Here is a 21,488-nt window from a genome sequence, read left to right as displayed (position 1 = left end):
CTACTGTTCCAGCACACAGATCCTGGAGTGTGCAGTGCTGGACTGTTGGATCATGGTAATGTGGCAAATACTCATTTGTACCCCTTCATAATATTACTTTTGTTACTCAGTTGTACTTCTGTACTAGGAAAACTGCAGTATGATTCTGCCTTTCATTGGGACCGTGTGTGTCCTTCGTGCTGCTAAAACGATACTGTATTTGGCACATAAAGAGGGTACAGACTATTAGTTGATTACATACAGGTGGACTGAAGCGCACCAAGTGTGTCTTTAAAAATATACATCCTAAATATCAAAATCTGAAATGACTGCACCAGTAGGAACCATTACAGTAAGATCGGGCCAACCCAAATTATCAGTAGGAAAATCACTCAGGTTACATTAGTAGCTATACTTTTTATGGAGAAGTCAATCTGGGTAAGATGTGCACCAACCACATGGCCCAGATTTATCCATGGAGAGTGATAAATTGCACGGTGATAAGAATTTATCACTCTCCAAGGCTTGATAAATCTGGGTCAGAGAAACAATTCCACATTTTCTTCACCCCTAAAATGAATGGATAATGGATATTACATGCTACTTGAAAACATAACCAGTAGGGGGCTCCGGCGAGAGATTTAGACCATTTTCAACTACTACTGAACAAATGTCTTTAATATAAAAAAAAATAAAGAAATTATATATAAGCGACAAGGCAGCATTATGCGAGGTGGAAGAAGTGACCAGCACTTAATAAGCATTTGCTACTTTTCCATCTTGAGGCCCAACAACTCCATAGTCTTCTGGAAGAAAGGAGGTGGTGGAGCTGTGAGTTGTGCTGGGTACTGCCCTCTGCGGTCGCTTGGCATCAGGAGCTGGTGCAGATGAAGGTGCAGAGGCATACGATGCACCTGATGCAATGGAAAATGCATCCTACGAAGAATACTCTCGTCTACCAGCTGGGGGCAGCAAAGGTTTAAAAGAAAAGGAGAAAGTATTTATCATCAAACCAGAAAGCTGTATACAGTAAGAGCCAGCCTTAGTCTAGACCCCAACCAGTATTTATGGCAATGCAGCCTATTAGTTACTGAGAACAGTCTTCTAATGAATCAATAGTTTGTGTTCTCTTACTTTTTCAGTCCCAATGCCTAACGTCCACTGCAATAATAATAAACCCTTAGAATATTATAATTACAATTCCAAATATAAATTATTTTCATGCAAAGCAACAGCAGAACTGCCACCAGCACAAGCAGCTTCTGAAGTGTTCCTCAGCGAAATAACATAACAGTAGCATAGCTGTCAATGGGGAATATTCAATTAGTTCCGAGGTTTTCAACAGTGGTAAAATGGGCATTAATTCAACCGTTTGGTATTCAATAGCGGACATTTTCGTCGGCATGGGCGAAAACGGACCAAAAAAACTGTCAAACGCCAGCATAGTCTGCAAAACACGTGGATCAGCTGCGAATTCGACAACTTGATAAATCAGAACAGGCTTTGAATAGGTCGAATGTGAATGCGACCTACAAACGGGCGTAAAATGCCGCATTAATTGAATACTCCCCTATGAATACATAACACTCCTATAGGAGCTGGGCCTCTGCTTGAATTCCGATATATTTAGCTCTTCTGATTTGGCATATTCCGTCGGATATCAGTGGACAAAGGGAGCGTAAAAGTCAGCATTCAGGGGGTCACCATTTACCTGTGTTTTGGGAAGAGCATTTTCAACAGGGACGCAGATATTCTGTCCTAAAACCTTGGCCACCCGTGCACTGTAAGTGTGGTCACCCAGTACAGGGCAAAACTTCAGGGTGCAGTGAACTAAAAGTTGATCTTGAAAGGCTACAAACAACATAACAATAAAAGCAATAATGAAAACCAGAACATAAGAAAGCAAACAAATATACAGCAAAACACACGGGACTGAAAGTAGAAAAAAAAAAAAAAAAAAAAACAGAATGTTTTGTTTGGTGAAACAAGGGTATAATAATTGCATTTAAGTTGTTTAAAAACATTAAAAAAATAAAAAGATTGGAATAGAGCAATACTGTCATTTTATACAATCATATACAGTGCTGTGGAGTCGGACTAGTAGACCTTTTTGGGTGGAGTCAGAAGAAATGTAGTGACTCCAGCTACTAAATAAAAATTGAGAAAAAAAGAGGGAGATGGAAAATATCCATGATTGCATTAATTCACGTACAAGTCTATGACTAAACATGCCCCACTTCCCAGGAGCCCCTCTAGATCAGTCTCAAGCATCTCTGAACACGTGAGCCTGATCACTATTTTGCCGAAAAGAAATGCTAAAAGGCAGGATAGGAATCCAATAAAGTGTTGTAGGACAAGACATAAAAATTCCCCCAAAAAACAAAGACCAACACAGCAGTGTTTGTCCTCTGTTCTAAAAACAATAAAGTTTTGTCCGAAACAAGAAAGAAAGAAAAACTGCAATTTATCATTGCTAATTATTATACCGTAAAATACATTTGCCATTGATGAAGTAGTGAGACAGTAGCAAAAGATGTCCGAGTTCAAGGTTTAGGGTATCGACTCCTACCCCTTGGTTATGTTCTATTGTTCAAGCAAAATAATTCTCAAAAGGAACTCAAAATGCAATATTATTATCTTATCACTTGTGTCTAATACACAGAGCGCATCTGCTAAATGCTGTAATAGACTATCCCCCTACACACGTAGAAAGTTGTGTGCATTTGCCTTTTTGACTTTCCATGAACCCAGTCCCATCTCCAATGGCTGCTAAAAAACCCTCCTGCCACTCCCATCTCTCGGCAGAATAAAGACATTTCTGTACCATTAATGGAAAACAAAAATCGGGCACTTGGTCAAAAGAAACATTAAAATCAGGCACATACTAGTCATGGGCTGTAGCTGCAGAAGGGAACACTCGTCGACAGAGTTTAGAACCTTATAGCAGGTTTCGGTTCTCTTCACCTCTCTCCTCTCCAGACTTCCTTTGGTTGGATGCATCACGGGCACAGCCTATGTACACGACAGGAAATCAAGCACAAAACAAAAGAACTAGCCTTGTTGGTCATAGTAGAGTATTCTAGGATAACTCACAGCAAGCGGATCATAGCTGTACTCCAGTGACAGACAAACTAGACAGACGTTCCTAAAATCTACTCTTACCAGATCTAGGTCTCCGATTTGTTCCACTTTCAGCACCACTTTGACATCCCCTTCTGCTGGGCTGGGGACGCCCAGAGTTATGGCACTAGAGAGACCACAAATTTCCATGTCTGATATTCATGTAATAATATGGACTGTTTTATGGGTTATACCAGAGGTTCCCAAAATGTGTGCCGTGGCTCCCTGGAGTGCCTTGGGACACTTGCAGGGGTGCCCTGGGTTGGTGGTGCAGGACCAATTCAAATTATTCATGGTCAATATAATAGGCAAAACCAGTGCTGGTGGATGCCAGTCATAAAATATGTGGCCAAACAGAAGCAAATCTTGTCCCTCACCACACAACTGACCCTAAGGATGACATATAACCGCGATCTACTTAATGTGATATTTCTTTCTAAATTTCTCAATAAGAAATTTTTGGCCTAGGGGTGCCGTGAAATAAAATTCTGATATTCTAGGGCGCCGGTGATTAAAAAAAGTTTGGGAACCACTAGGTTATACAATGAGCGGAATCTCCTGCTGGCATCACTCAGTATAATCTCACAATTCTCTATAAAACTTTAGTGACGCTTTAGTCATCTTAAAACAAATAAAAAAATAATTGTGTTTAGCTAAGCTCTTCTATGATTAGATTCAATTAAACGCATGGACAATTTAAGATTCGCTTTTACTGGTCAAGACTAAAATTAGAGATCTGTCTCAGAGTGGTTGTAGGCTACAGAGCCAGATTCTAAATTAGACGCATCTGTGGTTGCTTTTCTGTACGCAGCATACTTACTACCTTATGGTAATGTGGAAATCTGCCCATGTATGCCAACTGTCCCTGCCTCCGTCTGCAGCCACCATTAGCATCGGGACTTACAACCACCCACTTCTGGATGCAAAAGAGCCGCCTGAAACAAGCGCCCCAAGTCCAGCCATACGCACACTATAAATGAGCAGCACATGCATCGCAACACTCCAATTACAGTCCCATGAGACAGATCAGTTCAATGCATCTGCATGGTCGCCATCCAGTTGCCGATTCCACGTAAACTGACTGATCAATTTATCCACGATTGCATTATCCGCCTGTTCTGGCAATTTCCTTCTATGGACCATGTGCAGTTTGTAGATATCCGTAAGATTGTTCCCCAATTTTAAAGCCCAATGAAATATGCTGCCATTATATAAGTAACTATTAATAAATAAATAGGTCTGTATTTCCACTTGCGTCCGACTTGGGCCTATAGTATCACTTATAATCAATGCTTCTACTGGGGACCGGCCAGATGTCCGCAGTGTTGCTCCGACATTTGAAAATGCACGTTTCACCATAGTATAATTTATAATCAATATTTCTACTGGGGACTGTCCAAACTTCCACAGTGGTGCTCTCAAAATGCACGTTTCACCATAAATGTATAGAGCACATGGAAGTCTTCATAGAGATAACACACAAAACGCGCTGCAACTAAGGCTAGCATTCAATGCACTAAATTGTGCAGGTTTTTTGTCTGTGCTTTGCATATAACCGTAAGTGCGTCACAGTAGTATAAAATAAGATTTTACTCACCGGTAAATCTATTTCTCGTAGTCCGTAGTGGATGCTGGGAACTCCGTAAGGACCATGGGGAATAGCGGCTCCGCAGGAGACTGGGCACAAAAGTAAAGCTTTAGGACTACCTGGTGTGCACTGGCTCCTCCCCCTATGACCCTCCTCCAAGCCTCAGTTAGGATACTGTGCCCGGACGAGCGTACACAATAAGGAAGGATTTATGAATCCCGGGTAAGACTCATACCAGCCACACCAATCACACCGTACAACTTGTGATCTGAACCCAGTTAACAGCATGATAACAGAGGAGCCTCTGAAAAGATGGCTCACAACAACAATAACCCGATTTAGTTAACAAAAACTATGTACAAGTATTGCAGATAATCCGCACTTGGGATGGGCGCCCAGCATCCACTACGGACTACGAGAAATAGATTTACCGGTGAGTAAAATCTTATTTTCTCTGACGTCCTAATGGATGCTGGGGACTCCGTAAGGACCATGGGGATTATACCAAAGCTCCCAAACGGGCGGGAGAGTGCGGATGACTCTGCAGCACCGAATGAGAGAACTCCAGGTCCTCCTCAGCCAGGGTATCAAATTTGTAGAATTTTGCAAATGTATTTGCTCCTGACCAAGTAGCTGCTCGGCAAAGTTGTAAAGCCGAGACCCCTCGGGCAGCAGCCCAAGATGAGCCCACCTTCCTTGTGGAGTGGGCATTTACAGATTTTTGGCTGTGGCAGGCCTGCCATAGAATGTGCAAGCTGAATTGTACTACAAATCCAACGAGCAATAGTCTGCTTAGAAGCAGGAGCACCCAGCTTGTTGGGTGCATACAGGATAAACAGTGAGTCAGATTTTCTGACTCCAGCCGTCCTGGAAACATATTTTTCAGGGCCCTGACAACGTCTAGCAACTTGGAGTCCTCCAAGTCCCTAGTAGCCGCAGGCACCACCATAGGTTGGTTCAGGTGAGACGCTGAAACCACCTTAGGGAGAAACTGAGGACGAGTCCTCAATTCCGCCCTGACCGAATGGAAAATCAGATAAGGGCTTTTACAGGATAAAGCCGCCAATTCTGACACGCGCCTGGCCGAGGCCAGGGCCAATAGCATGACCACTTTCCATGTGAGATATTTCAAATCCATGGATTTAAGTGGTTCAAACCAATGTGACTTTAGGAACCCCAAAACTACATTGAGATCCCAAGGTGCCATTGGAGGCACAAAAGGAGGCTGTATATGCAGTACCCCTTTTACAAACGTCTGAACTTCAGGGACTGAAGCTAGTTTTTTTTTTTTTTTTTTTGGAAGAAAATTGACAGGGCCGAATTTTGAACCTTAATGGACCCAATTTCAGGCCCATAAACACTCCTGTTTTCAGGAAATGTAGGAATCGACCCAGTTGAAATTCCTCCGTCGGGGCCTTACTGGCCTCGCACCACGCAACATATTTTCGCCAAATGTGGTGATAATGTTTTGCGGTTACATCCTTCCTGGCTTTGATCAGGGTAGGGATGACTTCATCCGGAATGCCTTTTTCCTTCAGGATCCGGCGTTCAACCGCCATGCCGTCAAACGCAGCCGCGGTAAGTCTTGGAACAGACAGGGTCCTTGCTGGAGCAGGTCCCTTCTTAGAGGTAGAGGCCACGGATCCTCCGTGAGCATCTCTTGAAGTTCCGGGTACCAAGTCCTTCTTGGCCAATCCGGAGCCACGAGTATAGTTCTTACTCCTCTCCGTCTTATAATTCTCCGTACCTTGGGTATGAGAGGCAGAGGAGGGAACACATACACTGACTGGTACACCCACGGCGTTACCAGAGCGTCCACAGCTATTGCCCGAGGGTCCCTTGACCTGGCGCAATACCTGTCCAGTTTTTTGTTGAGGCGGGACGCCATCATGTCCACCTTTGGTTTTTCCCAACGGTTTACAATCATGCGGAAAACTTCCCGATGAAGTTCCCACTCTCCCGGGTGGAGGTCGTGCCTGCTGAGGAAGTCTGCTTCCCAGTCGTCCACTCCCGGAATGAACACTGCTGACAGTGCTATCACATGATTTTCCGCCTAGCGAAAAATCCTTGCAGTTTTGCCATTGCCCTCCTGCTTCTTGTGCCGCCCTTTCTGTTTACGTGGGCGACTGCCGTGATGTTATCCCACTGGATCAATACCGGCTGACCTTGAAGCAGAGGTCTTGCTAAGCTTAGAGCATTATAAATTTGCTCTTAGCTCCAGTATATTTATGTGGAGAGAATTCTCCTGACTTGATCACACTCCTTGTGTGACTGCTCCCCAGCCTCTCAGGCTGGCCTCCGTGGTCACGAGCATCCAATCCTGAATGCCGAATCTGCGGCCCTCTAGAAGATGAGCACTCTGTAATCACCACAGGAGAGACACCCTTGTCCTTGGATATAGGGTTATCCGCTGATGCATCTGAAGATGCGATCCGGACCATTTGTCCAGCAGATCCCACTGAAGAGTTCTTGCGTGAAATCTGCCGAATGGAAGTGCTTCGTAATAAGCCACCATTTTTACCAGGACTCTTGTGCAATGATGCACTGACACTTTTCCTGGTTTTAGGAGGATCCCGATTAGCTCGGATAACTCCCTGGCTTTCTCCTCTGGGAGAAACACCTTTTCCTGGACTGTGTCCAGAATCATCCCTAGGACCAGCAGACGTGTCGTCGGAACAACTGCGGTTTTGGAATATTTAGAATCCACCCGTGCTGTCGTAGAACTACTTGAGATAGTGCTACTCCGACCTCCAACTGTTCTCTGGACCTTGTTCTTATCAGGAGGTCGTCCATTTTCTTTGAAGACGAATCCTCCTTTCGGTCATTACCTTGGTAAGGACCCGGGGTGCCTTGGACAATCCAACGGCATCGTCTTGAAACTGATAGTGACAGTTCTGTACCACGAACCTGAGGTACCCTTGGTGAGAAAAAGCAAATTTTGGGACATGGAGGTAAGCATCCCTGATGTCCCGGGACACCATATAGTCCCTTTGTTCTTTGCTATCACTGCTCTGAGTGACTCCATCTGGATTTGAACCCTTGTAAGTGTTCAAATTTTTCAGATTTAGAATAGGTCTCACCTAGCCTTCAGTACCACCATATAGTGTGGAGTAATACCCCTTTCCTTGTTGTCGGAGGGGTAATTTTATTATCACCTGCTGGGAATACAGCTCCTTCATTGCCCTTAACGTGTGGCCCTAAAAGAAAATACGTTTGTTTCTTCACCGTCGACACTGAAATCAGTGTCCGTGTCTGGGTCTGTGTCGACCGACTGAGGTAAATGGGCATTTTACAGCCCCTGACAGTGTTTGAGACGCCTGGACAGATACTAATTTGTTCGCCGGCCCTCTCATGTCGTCAACCGGCTTGCAGCGTGTTGACATTGTCACGTAATTTCCATAAATAAGCCATCCATTCCGGTGTCGACTCCCTAGAGAGTGACATCACCATTACAGGCAATTTTGCTCCGCCTCCTCACCAATATTTTCCTCATACATGTCGACACACACGTACCGACATACAGCACACACATAGGGAATGCTCTGATAGAGGACAGGACCCACTAGCCCTTTGGGGAGACAGAGGGAGAGTTTGCCAGCACACACCAAAACGCTATAATTATCCAGGGACAACCTTTATATAAGTGTTCCTCCCTTATAGCATTTTAATATATATACATATCGCCAAATCAGTGCCCCCCCTCTCTGTTTTAACCCTGTTTCTGTAGTGCAGTGCAGGGGAGAGCATGGGAGCCTTCCCACCAGCCTTTCTGTGAGGGAAAATGGCGCTGTGTGCTGAGGAGAATAGGCCCCGCCCCCTTTTCGGCGGGCTTCTTCTCCGGAGTTTTAGATATCTGGCAGGGGTTAAATACATCCATATAGCCTCAAGGGCTATATGTGATGTATTTTTCGCCATACAGGTATTATACATTGCTGCCCAGGGCGCCCCCCTCCAGCGCCCTGCACCCTCCGTGACCGCTGTGTGAAGTGTGCTGACAACAATGGCGCACAGCTGCAGTGCTGTGCGCTACCTGATGAAGACTGAGAGTCTTCTGCCGCCTGGTTCCGGACCTCTTCATCTTCAGCGTCTGCAAGGGGGGTCGGCGGCGCGGCTCCGGGACGAACCCCAGGGCGAGCCCTGTGTTCCGACTCCCTCTGGAGCTATGTCCAGTAGCCTAAGAATCCAATCCATCCTGCACGCAGGTGAGTTGAAAATCTCTCCCCTAAGTCCCTCGATGCAGTGAGCCTGTTGCCAGCAGGACTCACTGAAAATAAAGAACCTAAAAACTTTTTCTAAGTAACTCTTTAAGAGAGCCACCTAGATTGCACCCTTCTCGGCCGGGCACAAAAACCTAACTAAGGCTTGGAGGAGGGTCATAGGGGGAGGAGCCAGTACACACCATGTGATCCTAAAAGCTTGCTTTTGTGCCCTGTCTCCTGCGGAGCCGCTATTCCCCATGGTCCTGACGGAGTCCCCAGCATCCACTAGGACGTTAGAGAAAAGGCAATACTTCCATATGCCGTTTGGAATCCGCATAACCTGACCACTGTCGCGTCCATAACCCTCTTCTGGCAGAAATGGACAGCGCACTTACTCTTGATGCCAGTCGGCAAATATCCCGCTGTGCATCACGCATATATAGAAATGCATCTTTTAAATGCTCTATAGTCAGTAATATACTGTCCCTATCTAGGGTATCAATATTTTCAGTCAGGGAATCCGACCACGCCAACCCAGCACTGCACATCCAGGCTGAGGCAATTGCTGGTCGCAGTATAACACCAGTATGTGTGTAAATACATTTGAGGATACCCTCCTGCTTTCTATCAGCAGGATCCTTAAGGGCGGCCATCTCAGGAGAGGGTAGAGCCACCTGTTTTGACAAGCGTGTGAGCGCTTTATCCACCCTAGGGGGTGTTTCCCAACGCACCCTAACCTGTGGCGGGAAAGGATATAATGCCAATAATTTTTTAGAAATTATCAGTTTTTTTATCGGGGGAAACCCACGCTTCATCACACACTTCATTTAATTCCTCAGATTCAGGAAAAACTACAGGTAGTTTTTTCTCACCGAACATAATACCCTTTTTAGTGGTACTTGTATTATCAGAAATGTGTAAAACATTTTTCATTGCCTCAATCATGTAACGTGTGGCCCTACTGGAAGTCACGTTTGTCTCTTCACCGTCGACACTGGAGTCAGTATCCGTGTCGACGTCTGTATCTGCCATCCGAGGTAACGGGCGCTTTAGAGCCCCTGACGGCCTATGAGACGTCTGGACAGGCACAAGCTGAGTAGCCGGCTGTCTCATGTCATCAACTGTCTTTTGTAAAGAGCTGACACTGTCACGTAATTCTTCCAACAGTTCATCCACTCAGGTGTCGACCCCCCAGGGGGAGACATCACTATTACAGGCAATTGCTCCGCCTCCACATCATTTTCCTCCTCATACATGTCGACACAAACGTACCGACACACAGCACACACACAGGGAATGCTCTGATAGAGGACAGGACCCCACTAGCCCTTTGGGGAGACAGAGGGAGAGTTTGCCAGCACACACCAGAGCGCTATATATATACAGGGATAACCTTATATAAGTGTTTTTCCCCTTATAGCTGCTGTATTGTTAATACTGCGCCTAATTAGTGCCCCCCTCTCTTTTTTAACCCTTTCTGTAGTGTAGTGACTGCAGGGGAGAGCCAGGGAGCTGAGGAGATAGGCTCCGCCCCCTTTTCGCTGACTTTTCTCCTGCTTTTTTATGAATTCTGGCAGGGGTTAAAATTCATCCATATAGCCCTGGGGGCTATATGTGATGTATTTTCGCCAGCCAAGGTGTTTTTATTGCTGCTCAGGGCGCCCCCCCCTAGCGCCCTGCACCCTCAGTGACCGAAGTGTGAAGTGTGCTGAGGAGCAATGGCGCACAGCTGCAGTGCTGTGCGCTACCTTGGTGAAGACAGGATGTCTTCTGCCGCCGCTTTTCCGGACCTCTTCTTGCTTCTGGCTCTGTAAGGGGGCCGGCGGCGCGGCTCTGGGACCGGACTCCATGGCTAGGCCTGTGTTCGATCCCTCTGGAGCTAATGGTGTCCAGTAGCCTAAGAAGCCCAATCCACTCTGCATGCAGGTGAGTTCGCTTCTTCTCCCCTTAGTCCCTCGATGCAGTGAGCCTGTTGCCAGCAGGTCTCACTGAAAATAAAAAACCTAAAACTAAACTTTTCACTAAGCAGCTCAGGAGAGCCACCTAGTGTGCACTCTTCTCGTTCGGGCACAAAAATCTAACTGAGGCTTGGAGGAGGGTCATAGGGGGAGGAGCCAGTGCACACCAGGTAGTCCTTAAGCTTTACTTTTGTGCCCAGTCTCCTGCGGAGCCGCTATTCCCCATGGTCCTTACGGAGTTCCCAGCATCCACTAGGACGTCAGAGAAATAAAAAATATATTAGCTATTACAAGCACCATTCACGACACAACGGCATTGCAAACAAAGTAAAAAGATTTTTTTTTCCATGTTTCTTTTGTTTAAAGTTTCTTCTTATTGCGTGCATCCTACACCACCCATATTTGGCATTCACGTTCTCTTACTTTTAGGTAACCCATGACACGGAGCTAGGGTACAGAGCCTCACACTCACCAAAACGTTGTAAATGGTTTCCTCGATTTCCGACACTGAGTGTAATAATCCTCTAATCTCTTAGTAGTCACGTGGCAGCTGGAGAGCAAAACCAGTCCAGAGCTCTGCCTGTAGGAAACACAAATGATGAGAACCACAAGATATGCATCCTAGGGCCTTCAGAAACCTATAAGACTCCTATGGCTGGACAGTATTATAGAATCACATACATACTTTGGTGCCGCTTTTACCACCTGCAGTTCTGACTCAATTTGCAGTAACTGCTGCAGCTCTGGGAGTAGGGACATCACAGAGGTCTCCGAAGAACTTTCTGCAGACAAAGGCGACAATACCAGTACAGCGATCAGCCATCATCCCGACAGACTCATACTACTGGCATAAAGACATTGCAGTCCTGCTTCATGTCTATATACAGTACATTGGTAGGAGGGGTGTAGTATGGTATGCCGGCGCCGGGAGCCCGTCTGCCGGCATACCGACAGCGTGGCGAGCGCAAATGAGCCCCTTGCAGGCTTGCTGCGCTCGCCACGCTGCACGCTATTTATTCTCCCTCCAGGGGGGTCGTGGAGCCCCACGAGGGAGAATATCTGTCGGTATGCCGGGTGTCGGGATTCTGGCGCCGGGATTCCGACATTCGGCAACCTGAAGACCACCCGGTAGAAGGTACCCATATGTTAGACAGATGGTTCTCTTTTCATGGTGTCCATATCCCATGTCACCAGCATAGGTAGTATGGGCAATGTATGTGTGGCAAGATGTTGTCATTCAGGTGGGAAGGGGCTAAGTCATTCTTTGTATTACTAATGTCTGAAGAGTTAGGGACTAAACATTCCCACCAGCTGTTGCCGCGCGGAACCTGAATCTAACAAAGGCTTTCGTCAACGGTGTCTTTTAAATGCATTTTACACCCACCCCTGTGTCCATAGTAGGTATTAAGGGAATAATATCCAGATAGGCACATACCTGTAATACGTAATCCTTGTGGTTTGTTGATGGCCACAAGTGGACCTGGGAATAGAAGAAAACTGTAGTCAGTAAATGCTATACGAGAAATGTATCAAACCTTAGCGAGATAAAGTAGAAAAGTTGCACATAGTATCCAATAAGCTTACAGCTACCCTTTATCTAGCACAGGCAATAGAATGAGAGTAAACCTAGGTACACACTATACAATTATCTGTCAAATAATCTGCCAGATTAAGCGGGTTAGAATGAAAATGTGGTAATAGATGAGAGCAAATGACAATTGACTATTTGCTCCCTAACACTGCAAAATGGACAAAAACAGTAGTTCATGCAAGTTGGTTAAATTTGTGTTTAACCAATCTGTATGAACTACAGGTTTTGTTAGTTTTCCAGTGTTTGGGAGCAAATGGTCGATTGTCATTTCCTCTCATCCATTACCAGGTTTTCTAGATCTGGCAGATTATCTGCCAGATAATTGTATAGTGTGTACCTGACTTTAGGAGCAGACTAGTAGCTATGGGTAACTTCTCCACTATAAGGTTTGATACATCTCCTCATATATTTAAAACTTAAAGTGATTTATCCTTTAACTAACAGAGCTGAAAACCTCCCAATTTATTTTAATAAAAAGCTGCTGTGAGTCTGTGACCCTACTTATAATAGGTTATCAGCTTTATTTCCTGCACGTCTCTGTGCAACCAGATCTGACGTGCATGGCGGGAGACCAGCCTGCAACCAATCAGATTGTCAATATGTTCACAATGGTACAGAGAGTCATTAACAGAAAATGCCCTGATCTTGTGGAGGTAGCAAGTTGTCCACTTGTGTGGTTTTGTTGGTGAGGACAGGGCTGCATGTGACAGGGGCAGTCGCATGATGTGAGGAGGGGAATGGAGGCAGCGGGAAGACACAGGCTGAGGGTTATATAGTGGAAGGAGCAGGGTCCCCCAGCAGCACAGAGTATATAAGGAGATGTGTACCATGTCAGTGAGGACAGGGGCAATGACATGATGTGAGGAGAGGAATGGAGGCAGCGGGAAGACACAGGCAGTGGGTTATATAGTGGAAGAAGCAAGATAGCCGGCAGCACAGAGTATATGAGGAGATGAGTGATGTGTCAGTGAGGACAGGGCTGCATGTGACAGGGGCACTGGCGGCAGCAGGAAGACACAGGTAGAGGGTTATATAGTGGGAGGAGGAGGGTCCCCAGCAGCACAGAGTATATCAGGGAACAAGTGATGCATCAGGGAGGACAGGGTTGTATGTGACAGAGGTACTCATGTGAGACGGGAGATTGAGACAGCAGGTAGACACATCCTGAGAGTTAGATAATAGAAAATACATGGTCCCCAGCAGTACAGAGCATCCATTTACTGTAATTTCCCTGCTTACGTTATGCCAGCACCGGCGTACCTTCTCTGAAGACAACATTCTGTGCTAAGAGTTGGCAGAGAGTTTCCTTGGTCAGTTTATCGACAGGCACAACTCCTGGGGTCCTCAGGATACCTGTATTATGTTCTTCCACTTTAATGGGAGACTTGTGCCCTCTCTCTCTTCGGTTCCGTGTGCCTAAATGCTCGTGATACCTGCAACATAAGAAATAACAGAGCTCCAGTATATATTATGTATATTAATATATCATTCTAAATATTTCCAGTAATCTAAGATCCAATTTATAAATATATTCCAACCATTCACCTAATTTACTACTTAACCATCATCTTCTACTGTGTCCATCTAGCACAAATGCATAAGAGCAGGAGAGAAAGCCCTGCCCTCCTTGTCAGCTCACTGGTTGCCTGATACCTGGTTACAGCATCACAGACAGAAAGGGTTGGGTACCAAAATCTGGCAGTCACAGTCCCCCCAGTGCCTAACCCTAACACCAGTTCTTACCGCTGGGATTCTGACCATTGTGATCCCGACAGAAGAAGGGTGAGAGAGGAAGTGAGAAGTGGGGTGAGGGGAGGCCTGCCAACACCGGGCACAATAGATAGAATACAAATACTAGGCAGAGCTCAGTGTAACAGAATAATGATGTTTCATATAAATTGTTTTAGAAAACCTAATAAAAAATAGGATTTTAAATACCTACCGGTAAATCCTTTTCTCGTAGTCCATAAGGGATATTGGGGACAGATTAGTACGATGGGGTATAGACAAGTCCAAAGGTGGCAGTGCTCTTTAAATTTCTTCCACTGGGTGTGCTGGCTCCTCCCCTCTATGCCACCACCTACAGGTCAGTTATAGGTAAAACAGTGCCCGAAGGAGAATGACATACTTGAGAGAAGGAACATAAACAAACGGTGTGGTGAGATTTACACACCAAGATATAACTTAGCCAGCAATGCCTGGCAACATCAACAGCAACCACTGAACAGGAAACACAGAACAGAGAACTTGCAGTAAGTCACCGCACAGAGGCGGGCGCCCAATATCCCTTGGGCTACGAGAAAAGGATTTACTGGTAGGTATTTAAAATCCTATTTTCTCTAGCATCCATAAGGGATATTGGAGACAGATTAGTACGATGGGGATGTCCCAAAGCTTCCAGAACGGGCAGGAACATGCAGAGACATCTGAAGCACCGCCTGCCCAAACTGCGTATCCTCCTTGGCCAGGATAACAAACTTGTAGAACTTCACAAAGGTATTCTTCCTCGACCAGGTAGCAGTTCAGCATAGTTGTAGGGCCAAGACTCCACGGGCAGCCGCCCAGGAAGAGCCCACCGAGCTGGGAGAGTGGGCCTTCAGAGACTGTGGAACAGGTAAGGCTGCCGACGCATAGGCATGTTGGATAGTAATCCTAATCCAATGAGCAATGGACTGCTTTGAAGAAGAGCAACCCTTTTTCTGTGCCTCATACAGCACGAACAAGGAATCCGTCTTTCTGATCCGAGCCGTCCTCTTGACATAGACATTCAAGGCTTGCACTGCATCCAATGCCTCCGGAGGAGCAGAAGTGTCAGAACTGGAAGGAATCACAATAGGTTGATTCAAGTGAAACGCGGCGACCACCTTCGGCAGGAACTGCTGTCTAGTCCTGAGCTCCGCTCTGTTCTCGTAAAAGCACGAGTACGGACTTTTGCATGACAAGGCCCCCGATTCAGAGACACACCTAGCTGAAGCCAGGGCCAGTAACATCACCGTTTTCCCATGTGAGGAATTTATCTTCTACCGTTGTCAGAGGTTCAAACCAGGAGGACTGTAGAAAGCGTAACACTACATCCAGATTCCAAGGTGCCGTAGGCGGCCCGAATGGAGGTTGTATGTGAAGCACCCCTTGCAAGAAGGTCTGAACTTCTGCAAAAGAGCCAACTGCTGGAAGAAGATGGAAAGAGCTGAAATCTAGACCTTAATGGATCCCAGACGTAAGCCTTTATCCTCTCTAGCCTGCAGGAAACTTCCCAAGTGGAAATCCGCAGAGGGATATGTGCGTTCCTTGCACCAGGAGACATATCGCCGCCAGATATGATGATAGTGTTTTGACGTCACAGGTTTTCTGGCTTGCACCATAGTGGCAATGACCTTTTTGGAAAGCCCTTTGTGAGCTAGGATGTTCCGCTCAACTTCCATGCCGTCAAACGAAGCCGCCATTAGTCCAGGTAGACAAACTGTCCTTGTTGAAGAAGATCCCTTCTTAGTGGTAGAGGCCAAGGATCCTCTATGGACATGTCCAGAAGAGCCGCATACCACGCTCTTCAGGGCCAATCCAGGGCAATCAAGATTGCTCCCACTCTTTGATGCTTGATCCGCTTGAGCACCCTTGGGATCAACAGAATCGGAGGAAACAGGTAGACAAGCTGGTAAGGCCAAGGCGATGTCAGCTCATCCTCTGCGTTCATCTGAGGGTCCCTGGTTCGTGAGCAATAGCAGTGAAGCTTCTTGTTGAGGCAAGAGGCCATCAAGTCGATCTGTGGGTATCCCCACCTGTCGATGATCTGTTGAAACACCTAAGAGTGCAGTCCCCACTCCCCCGGGTGGAAGCCCGCTTCCCAGTTGTCCACTCCTGGAATGAAGATCGCGGACAGTGCTCTTGCATTTCTTTCTGCCCAGGGGAGTATTCTTGACACTTCTCGCATGCAGGCCCTGCTTTTTGTCCCTCCTTGTCAATTGATGTACGCCGCGGCTGTGGCGTTGTCCAAATGAACCTGGATCGCCCGATCCCGGAATAGAGGGGAGGCCTGACTCAGAGCATTGTAAATGGCCCGAAGTTCCAGGATGTTGATCGGAAGGAGGGCCTCTTGGGCAGACCACCTGCCCTGGAACTGCACCCACTGGATGACAGCTCCCCATCCTCTCAAACTCGCATCTGTCGTGAGGAGGATCCAATCCTGAATCCCAAAGCGTCGACCTTCCAGCAGGTTGGAAGACTGTAGCCACAACAGGAGTGAAATCCTGGCCTGGGGTGACAGCCGAATCATCTGCTGCATCTGAAGATGGGAACCGGACCACTTGTTCAGGATGTCCAACTGGAACTGTCTGGCATGAAACCTTCCGAACTAAATCGCCTCGTACGAGGCCATCAACTTTCCCAACAATTTTATGCAAAGATGAATGGAGACTCGAGCAGGTCAGAGCACCATGCGAACCATTTATTGAAGAGTTCTCACTTTTTCCTCTGAGAGGAACACTTTCTGTGCTTCAGTATCCAGTAGCATCCCCAGAAACAGGAGCCGCTGAGACGGTTCCAGATAGGACTTCTGCAGGTTGAGGATCCACCCGTGGTGAGAGATAGAAGTTGGATAGTGCGATCTATATGGAGCAATAGAAGCTCCCTGGAATTTGCTTTTATCAGGAGATCGTCCAGGTATGGAATTACGTTGACCCCCTCACCTTGAGCTGAAACATAATTTCCGCCATCACCTTCGTGAACACCCTCAGCTGTAGACAGACCGAAGGGCAACGCCTGAAACTGGTAGTGATAGTTAAAGTAGAGCGAACCGCAGACAGGCCTGATGAGGAGGCCAAACTGGGATATGGAGGTAAGCGTCCTTGATATCCAGGGACACTAGGAATTCCTGTTGTTCCAGGCCTGCGATCACCGCTCTCAAAGATTCTATCTTGAATTTGAAAACCTTCAGGTAAGGATTCAAGGACTTCAGATTCAGAATAGGTCTCACAGACCCGTCTGGTTTTGGTACTATGAACAGACTGGAGTAGTAACCTTGTCCTCGTTGTTGCAGGGGTACTGGAACAATGACCTGGGACTGGACCAACCTGTTGATGGCCAGTAGCAGAGTACCTCATATATTTTCCAAAACTGGTAAGCTTGATTTGAAAAATCACTGGGGATTAGCACCATCGAACTCCAGCTTGTAACCCTGACAGATAAGGTCCCTTACCCAAGCATCTTGGCAGAAACCGTCCCAGATGTGGCTGTAGTGACGTAACCGAGCTCCCACCACGAGATCCCCTCGGGGTGGGTGGGCACCGTCATGCTGAAGTTTTTGCGGAAGCAAGAACTGGTGTTCTGATCCTGAGATCCGGCAACAGCTGGTCTCTTAGGCTTACCTCTGGTGCCTCTAGCTGCGTTGGAGGCCCCCCTGGCCCTAGATCGAAATCTAGAGGACCGAAAGGACTGAGTAGACAGTCCCGGGTAGGTACATCTAGCAGGCGGAGCTCCTGAAGGGAGAAACTTGGATTTCCCAGCAGTAGCTTTGGAGATCCATGCGTCCAATTCACCTCCAAAGAGCCATTCACCTGTAAAGGGAAGAGATTCCACATTACGTTTGGGGTCAGCAATCCACTGACGCAACCATATGGCTCTGTACGCAGACACAGCTATAGCAGAGGTCCTAGCATTAATATTGCCAATCTCTTTAAGGGAGTCACAGATGACTCTTGCCGTGTCCTGAATGTGTTTTAGAAAAGTTACAGTAGTAACTAAGATCATATCACCCGAAAGACCTTCCTTAATTTGAGAAGCCCAGGAATGAATTGCATGTGTCATCCAGCAACCAGCAATGACCGGTCTTTGAGCTACACCTGCTGAGTTCTTTACCGTAAAGGAGCCCAGAGCAGGATGTACCGCCTTTTTAGAAAGGCGAGAGACTGAGACATCCACTGCTGGAGATTCCTCCCAGAATTTTCTGCCTTCAGGGGCAAAGGGGAATGTATGCAGAAACTGTTTGGACACCTGATATTTTTTATCTGGATTTTTCCAGGCTATTTTAAATAAGTCATCCAATTCCTTGGAGTCAGGAAATGTGACTGTCAGTTTGTCTTGTGGGAGTAAAAATGACTGCTGAGTAGTAGCATCCTACAGAGGGAGCTTTAACACATCCCTAATAGCCAATATGAGGGGTTCAATACCCTGGGTAGTGGTGGAATCCCCATTTATGGGGTCCACATCATCCTGTATATCATCATCAGTATCTGACAGGAGTGCAGGTAGAGCACGTTTTTGTGCACCTGTAGTAGACATGGGGGATGTTTGGCAGTTAGACTTGCCACTGCTTGTTGCAGTTCCTGAGTTTTATTTGCATTTGCAGTGAACTGAGATGACATATCAGACACCATAGTTTTGATAGCCCCCAACAGGAGGGCTCTGGACTCTCCCCCACATTGTTATCAGCATTCTGAGATGACTGACTACACTGCTCACGTGATATTGAGCCAGATGAACTAGGGGAGAATCTATTATGACAAACACTGCATAACTTCTGTTTTAACATATTGAATAAGAAAAACAGGTACAATACACATACAACACAGCCTGAAATACAATACACGCCTGTCCTATTGCATGTGAGAGGAGACACAGGAGAAAGGACACCAGCGCACCCAACGCTGAACAGCCCCAGTGAGGCTGTCAGCGTTTTATATATGTAAACAACAGTGAGACTGTATTATGAAAAATCCCTCAGAGGGATGTTACTTGTGCACACTATAGCGGCTCTCCCCCTCTATACTCGGTATCAGTGATCCGGGGACTGTTAAGGAGGAGATATTGAGGCTGCTGCTATGCAGAGGAAGGTGCCAAAATGCCGCTGAGCCCGCTCTCATGTAGCTCCACCCACCGCCATGGTGCCAGAGCTACTGTTTTATAATTATACTGGCCATGTCTCCCTATGTTTGTAGCCTCACAAATGATTGGTACAATGTATTTTAGCCAGTCTCGCGCAGGGGCTACAGCGGGTCCCCCCTAGGAGGGACCCGTGCTTCAGCCGCACAGTGAACCGGAGTACTCCCCACCGATGATCACCTTCAGGCAGAGTTAGGGGTGAGTGGCTTGCTGCGGCAGCCAAGGCACCATACCCCGCTGAACAAACAGCCCCTCAGGACGGTGGTCCTGCAACGGGGAAGCGGCTCTGCACCCCCCTAACTCCCACAGTGCAGGTTGCTGTTGCCCAAACAGCATACCGAAAGAAATAAAACTTTAAAAGATATTGAAGAAAAACTGGAGCTGCAGAGTGCGCTTCCTCTCCTGAGGGCACTTTCTTCTAAACTGACCTGTAGGAGGCGGCATAGAGGGGATGAGCAAGCACACCCAGTTGAAGAAATTTAAAGGGCACTGGCTCCTTTGGACCCATCTATACCCCATCGTACTAATCTTTCCCCAATATCCCTTGTGAATGCTAGAGAAAAAAAAAAAAAAAGACACGTTTTACCATATATATGTGCAGTCAGCATTGTATGCGGTTAGTAATATGTGTACAGTGATGTCAGCATCTCATGTATTTAAATATAAACTTATCACCAAAAACAATTTCTATACCATTTACTGAAGAATTTAACGTTGTATTCAAATATAGGCTAGTACACACAAACAACACAACACTATAATGTCCTGTACGCTATAAGTGACATGCTGCAGATGTATTTACCAGGGCAGTGACAGACTGCTCTTTATAGAGATGCCCCTGAAGCAAGGATGGTGTGACACAGGGAGAGACAGCCACAGCCTTCTGAGCACCAGCTGCCTGCACAGGAGATCCATCCGTGCAGTCTCCTCTGGGACTGTCTCACATCAGCCCCTTGTACCCATGACACCTGAGCTGCAGACCTCTGGTCATGCTCGCTGTATGGGAGCTGACATCTTGTTGCTTCTACAGCGCATGCGCGGAGAGCACAGGACGGAGACAGCGTGAGGCCCAGATCTCCCACTGCTGGCAGTAATAGGAACTGCAAGGGAAAGGAAAGCTAAAACAGGAGGTTTCAGGAACGCTGCTCTCCCCGCCCCCAAACGACCACAGCCTATAATTCAGGCTACAACTTAGGGGCCACTGGGTAAATTCATGTGCTATCACTGGTAGGGTTCACTACGGGTGGCCGGCGGTCGGGCTCCCGGCGACCAGCATCCCGGCGCCGGGAGCCCGACCGCCGGCTTACCGACAGCTTGGCGAGCGCAAATGAGCCCCTTGCGGGCTCGCTGCGCTCGCCACGCTACGGGCACGGTGGCGCGCTACGCGCGCCACACTATTTTATTCTCCCTCTATGGGGGTCGTGGACCCCCACGAGGGAAAATAAGTGTCGGTAAGCCGGCGGTCGGGCTCCCGGCGCCGGTATACTGAGCGCCGGGAGCCCGACCGCCGGCAAACAGAAGACCACCCCACTGGGGTTCACTACGGGTGGCCGGCGGTCGGGCTCCCGGCGACCAGCATCCCGGCGCCGGGAGCCCGACTGCCGGCTTACCGACAGCTTGGCGAGCGCAAATGAGCCCCTTGCGGGCTCGCTGCGCTCGCCACGCTACGGGCACGGTGGCGCGCTACGCGCGCCACACTATTTTATTCTCCCTCTATGGGGGTCGTGGACCCCCACGAGGGAAAATAAGCGCCGGGAGCCCGACCGCCGGCAAACAGAAGACCACCCCACTGGTAAGCACAGGGATCAGCAGTGCTAGATGGTGGCGACTGGGTTGGGGGTTTTGGTCATTCAAATAGACGCAGCTTTCCCATTCGGGGTGTTCCATGCTAATGACATTTAACCAAATTTGTGGGACAGGATAATCAAATACGTTTTAAGGGCAGAGAATGTGTCTCGCCTGTTGCTCAGATGTCCAGTAGGGTGGCAAAATGACTTTTAATTTTAAGTCATTAAAAGATGGTGGAGATTACTTGAGAAGATGTGTAATATATGTAATATGTGTCAGCCACACTTTGCTCCCTCCAGAGAGATTATGAAAAGGAGATAATGCGTACTACTTACCTACTTTGCTGCCCCCTCCTCTGGAAGAGTGTAGCCTTGTCGGTGTGAGGCGGGCGG

The 21,488-nt window shown here is 47.3% G+C and overlaps 1 protein-coding gene across 1 annotated transcript; it reads right to left on the bottom strand.

The window, feature by feature from the left end:
• Nucleotides 1-639: 639 nt before the first annotated feature.
• On the bottom strand, nt 640-20,356 carry RPUSD3 (RNA pseudouridine synthase D3). The gene is made up of 9 exons (XM_063940978.1): nt 20,111-20,356; nt 13,696-13,868; nt 12,280-12,324; nt 11,530-11,626; nt 11,317-11,424; nt 3,142-3,226; nt 2,865-2,991; nt 1,691-1,830; nt 640-941 (listed from the first exon to the last, which is right to left on the bottom strand). The coding sequence occupies exons 1-9, from the start codon at nt 20,221-20,223 to the stop codon at nt 747-749; spliced, it is 1,083 nt and encodes a 360-aa protein (XP_063797048.1). The 5' UTR covers nt 20,224-20,356; the 3' UTR covers nt 640-746.
• Nucleotides 20,357-21,488: the final 1,132 nt, after the last annotated feature.

The sequence above is a fragment of the Pseudophryne corroboree genome, chromosome 9 (assembly GCF_028390025.1).
Source record: "Pseudophryne corroboree isolate aPseCor3 chromosome 9, aPseCor3.hap2, whole genome shotgun sequence".
NCBI classification, from domain to species: domain Eukaryota; kingdom Metazoa; phylum Chordata; class Amphibia; order Anura; family Myobatrachidae; genus Pseudophryne; species Pseudophryne corroboree.
The sequence above is the reverse complement of the archived record's forward strand: the minus strand, read 5'-3'. Positions and strand labels throughout refer to the sequence as shown.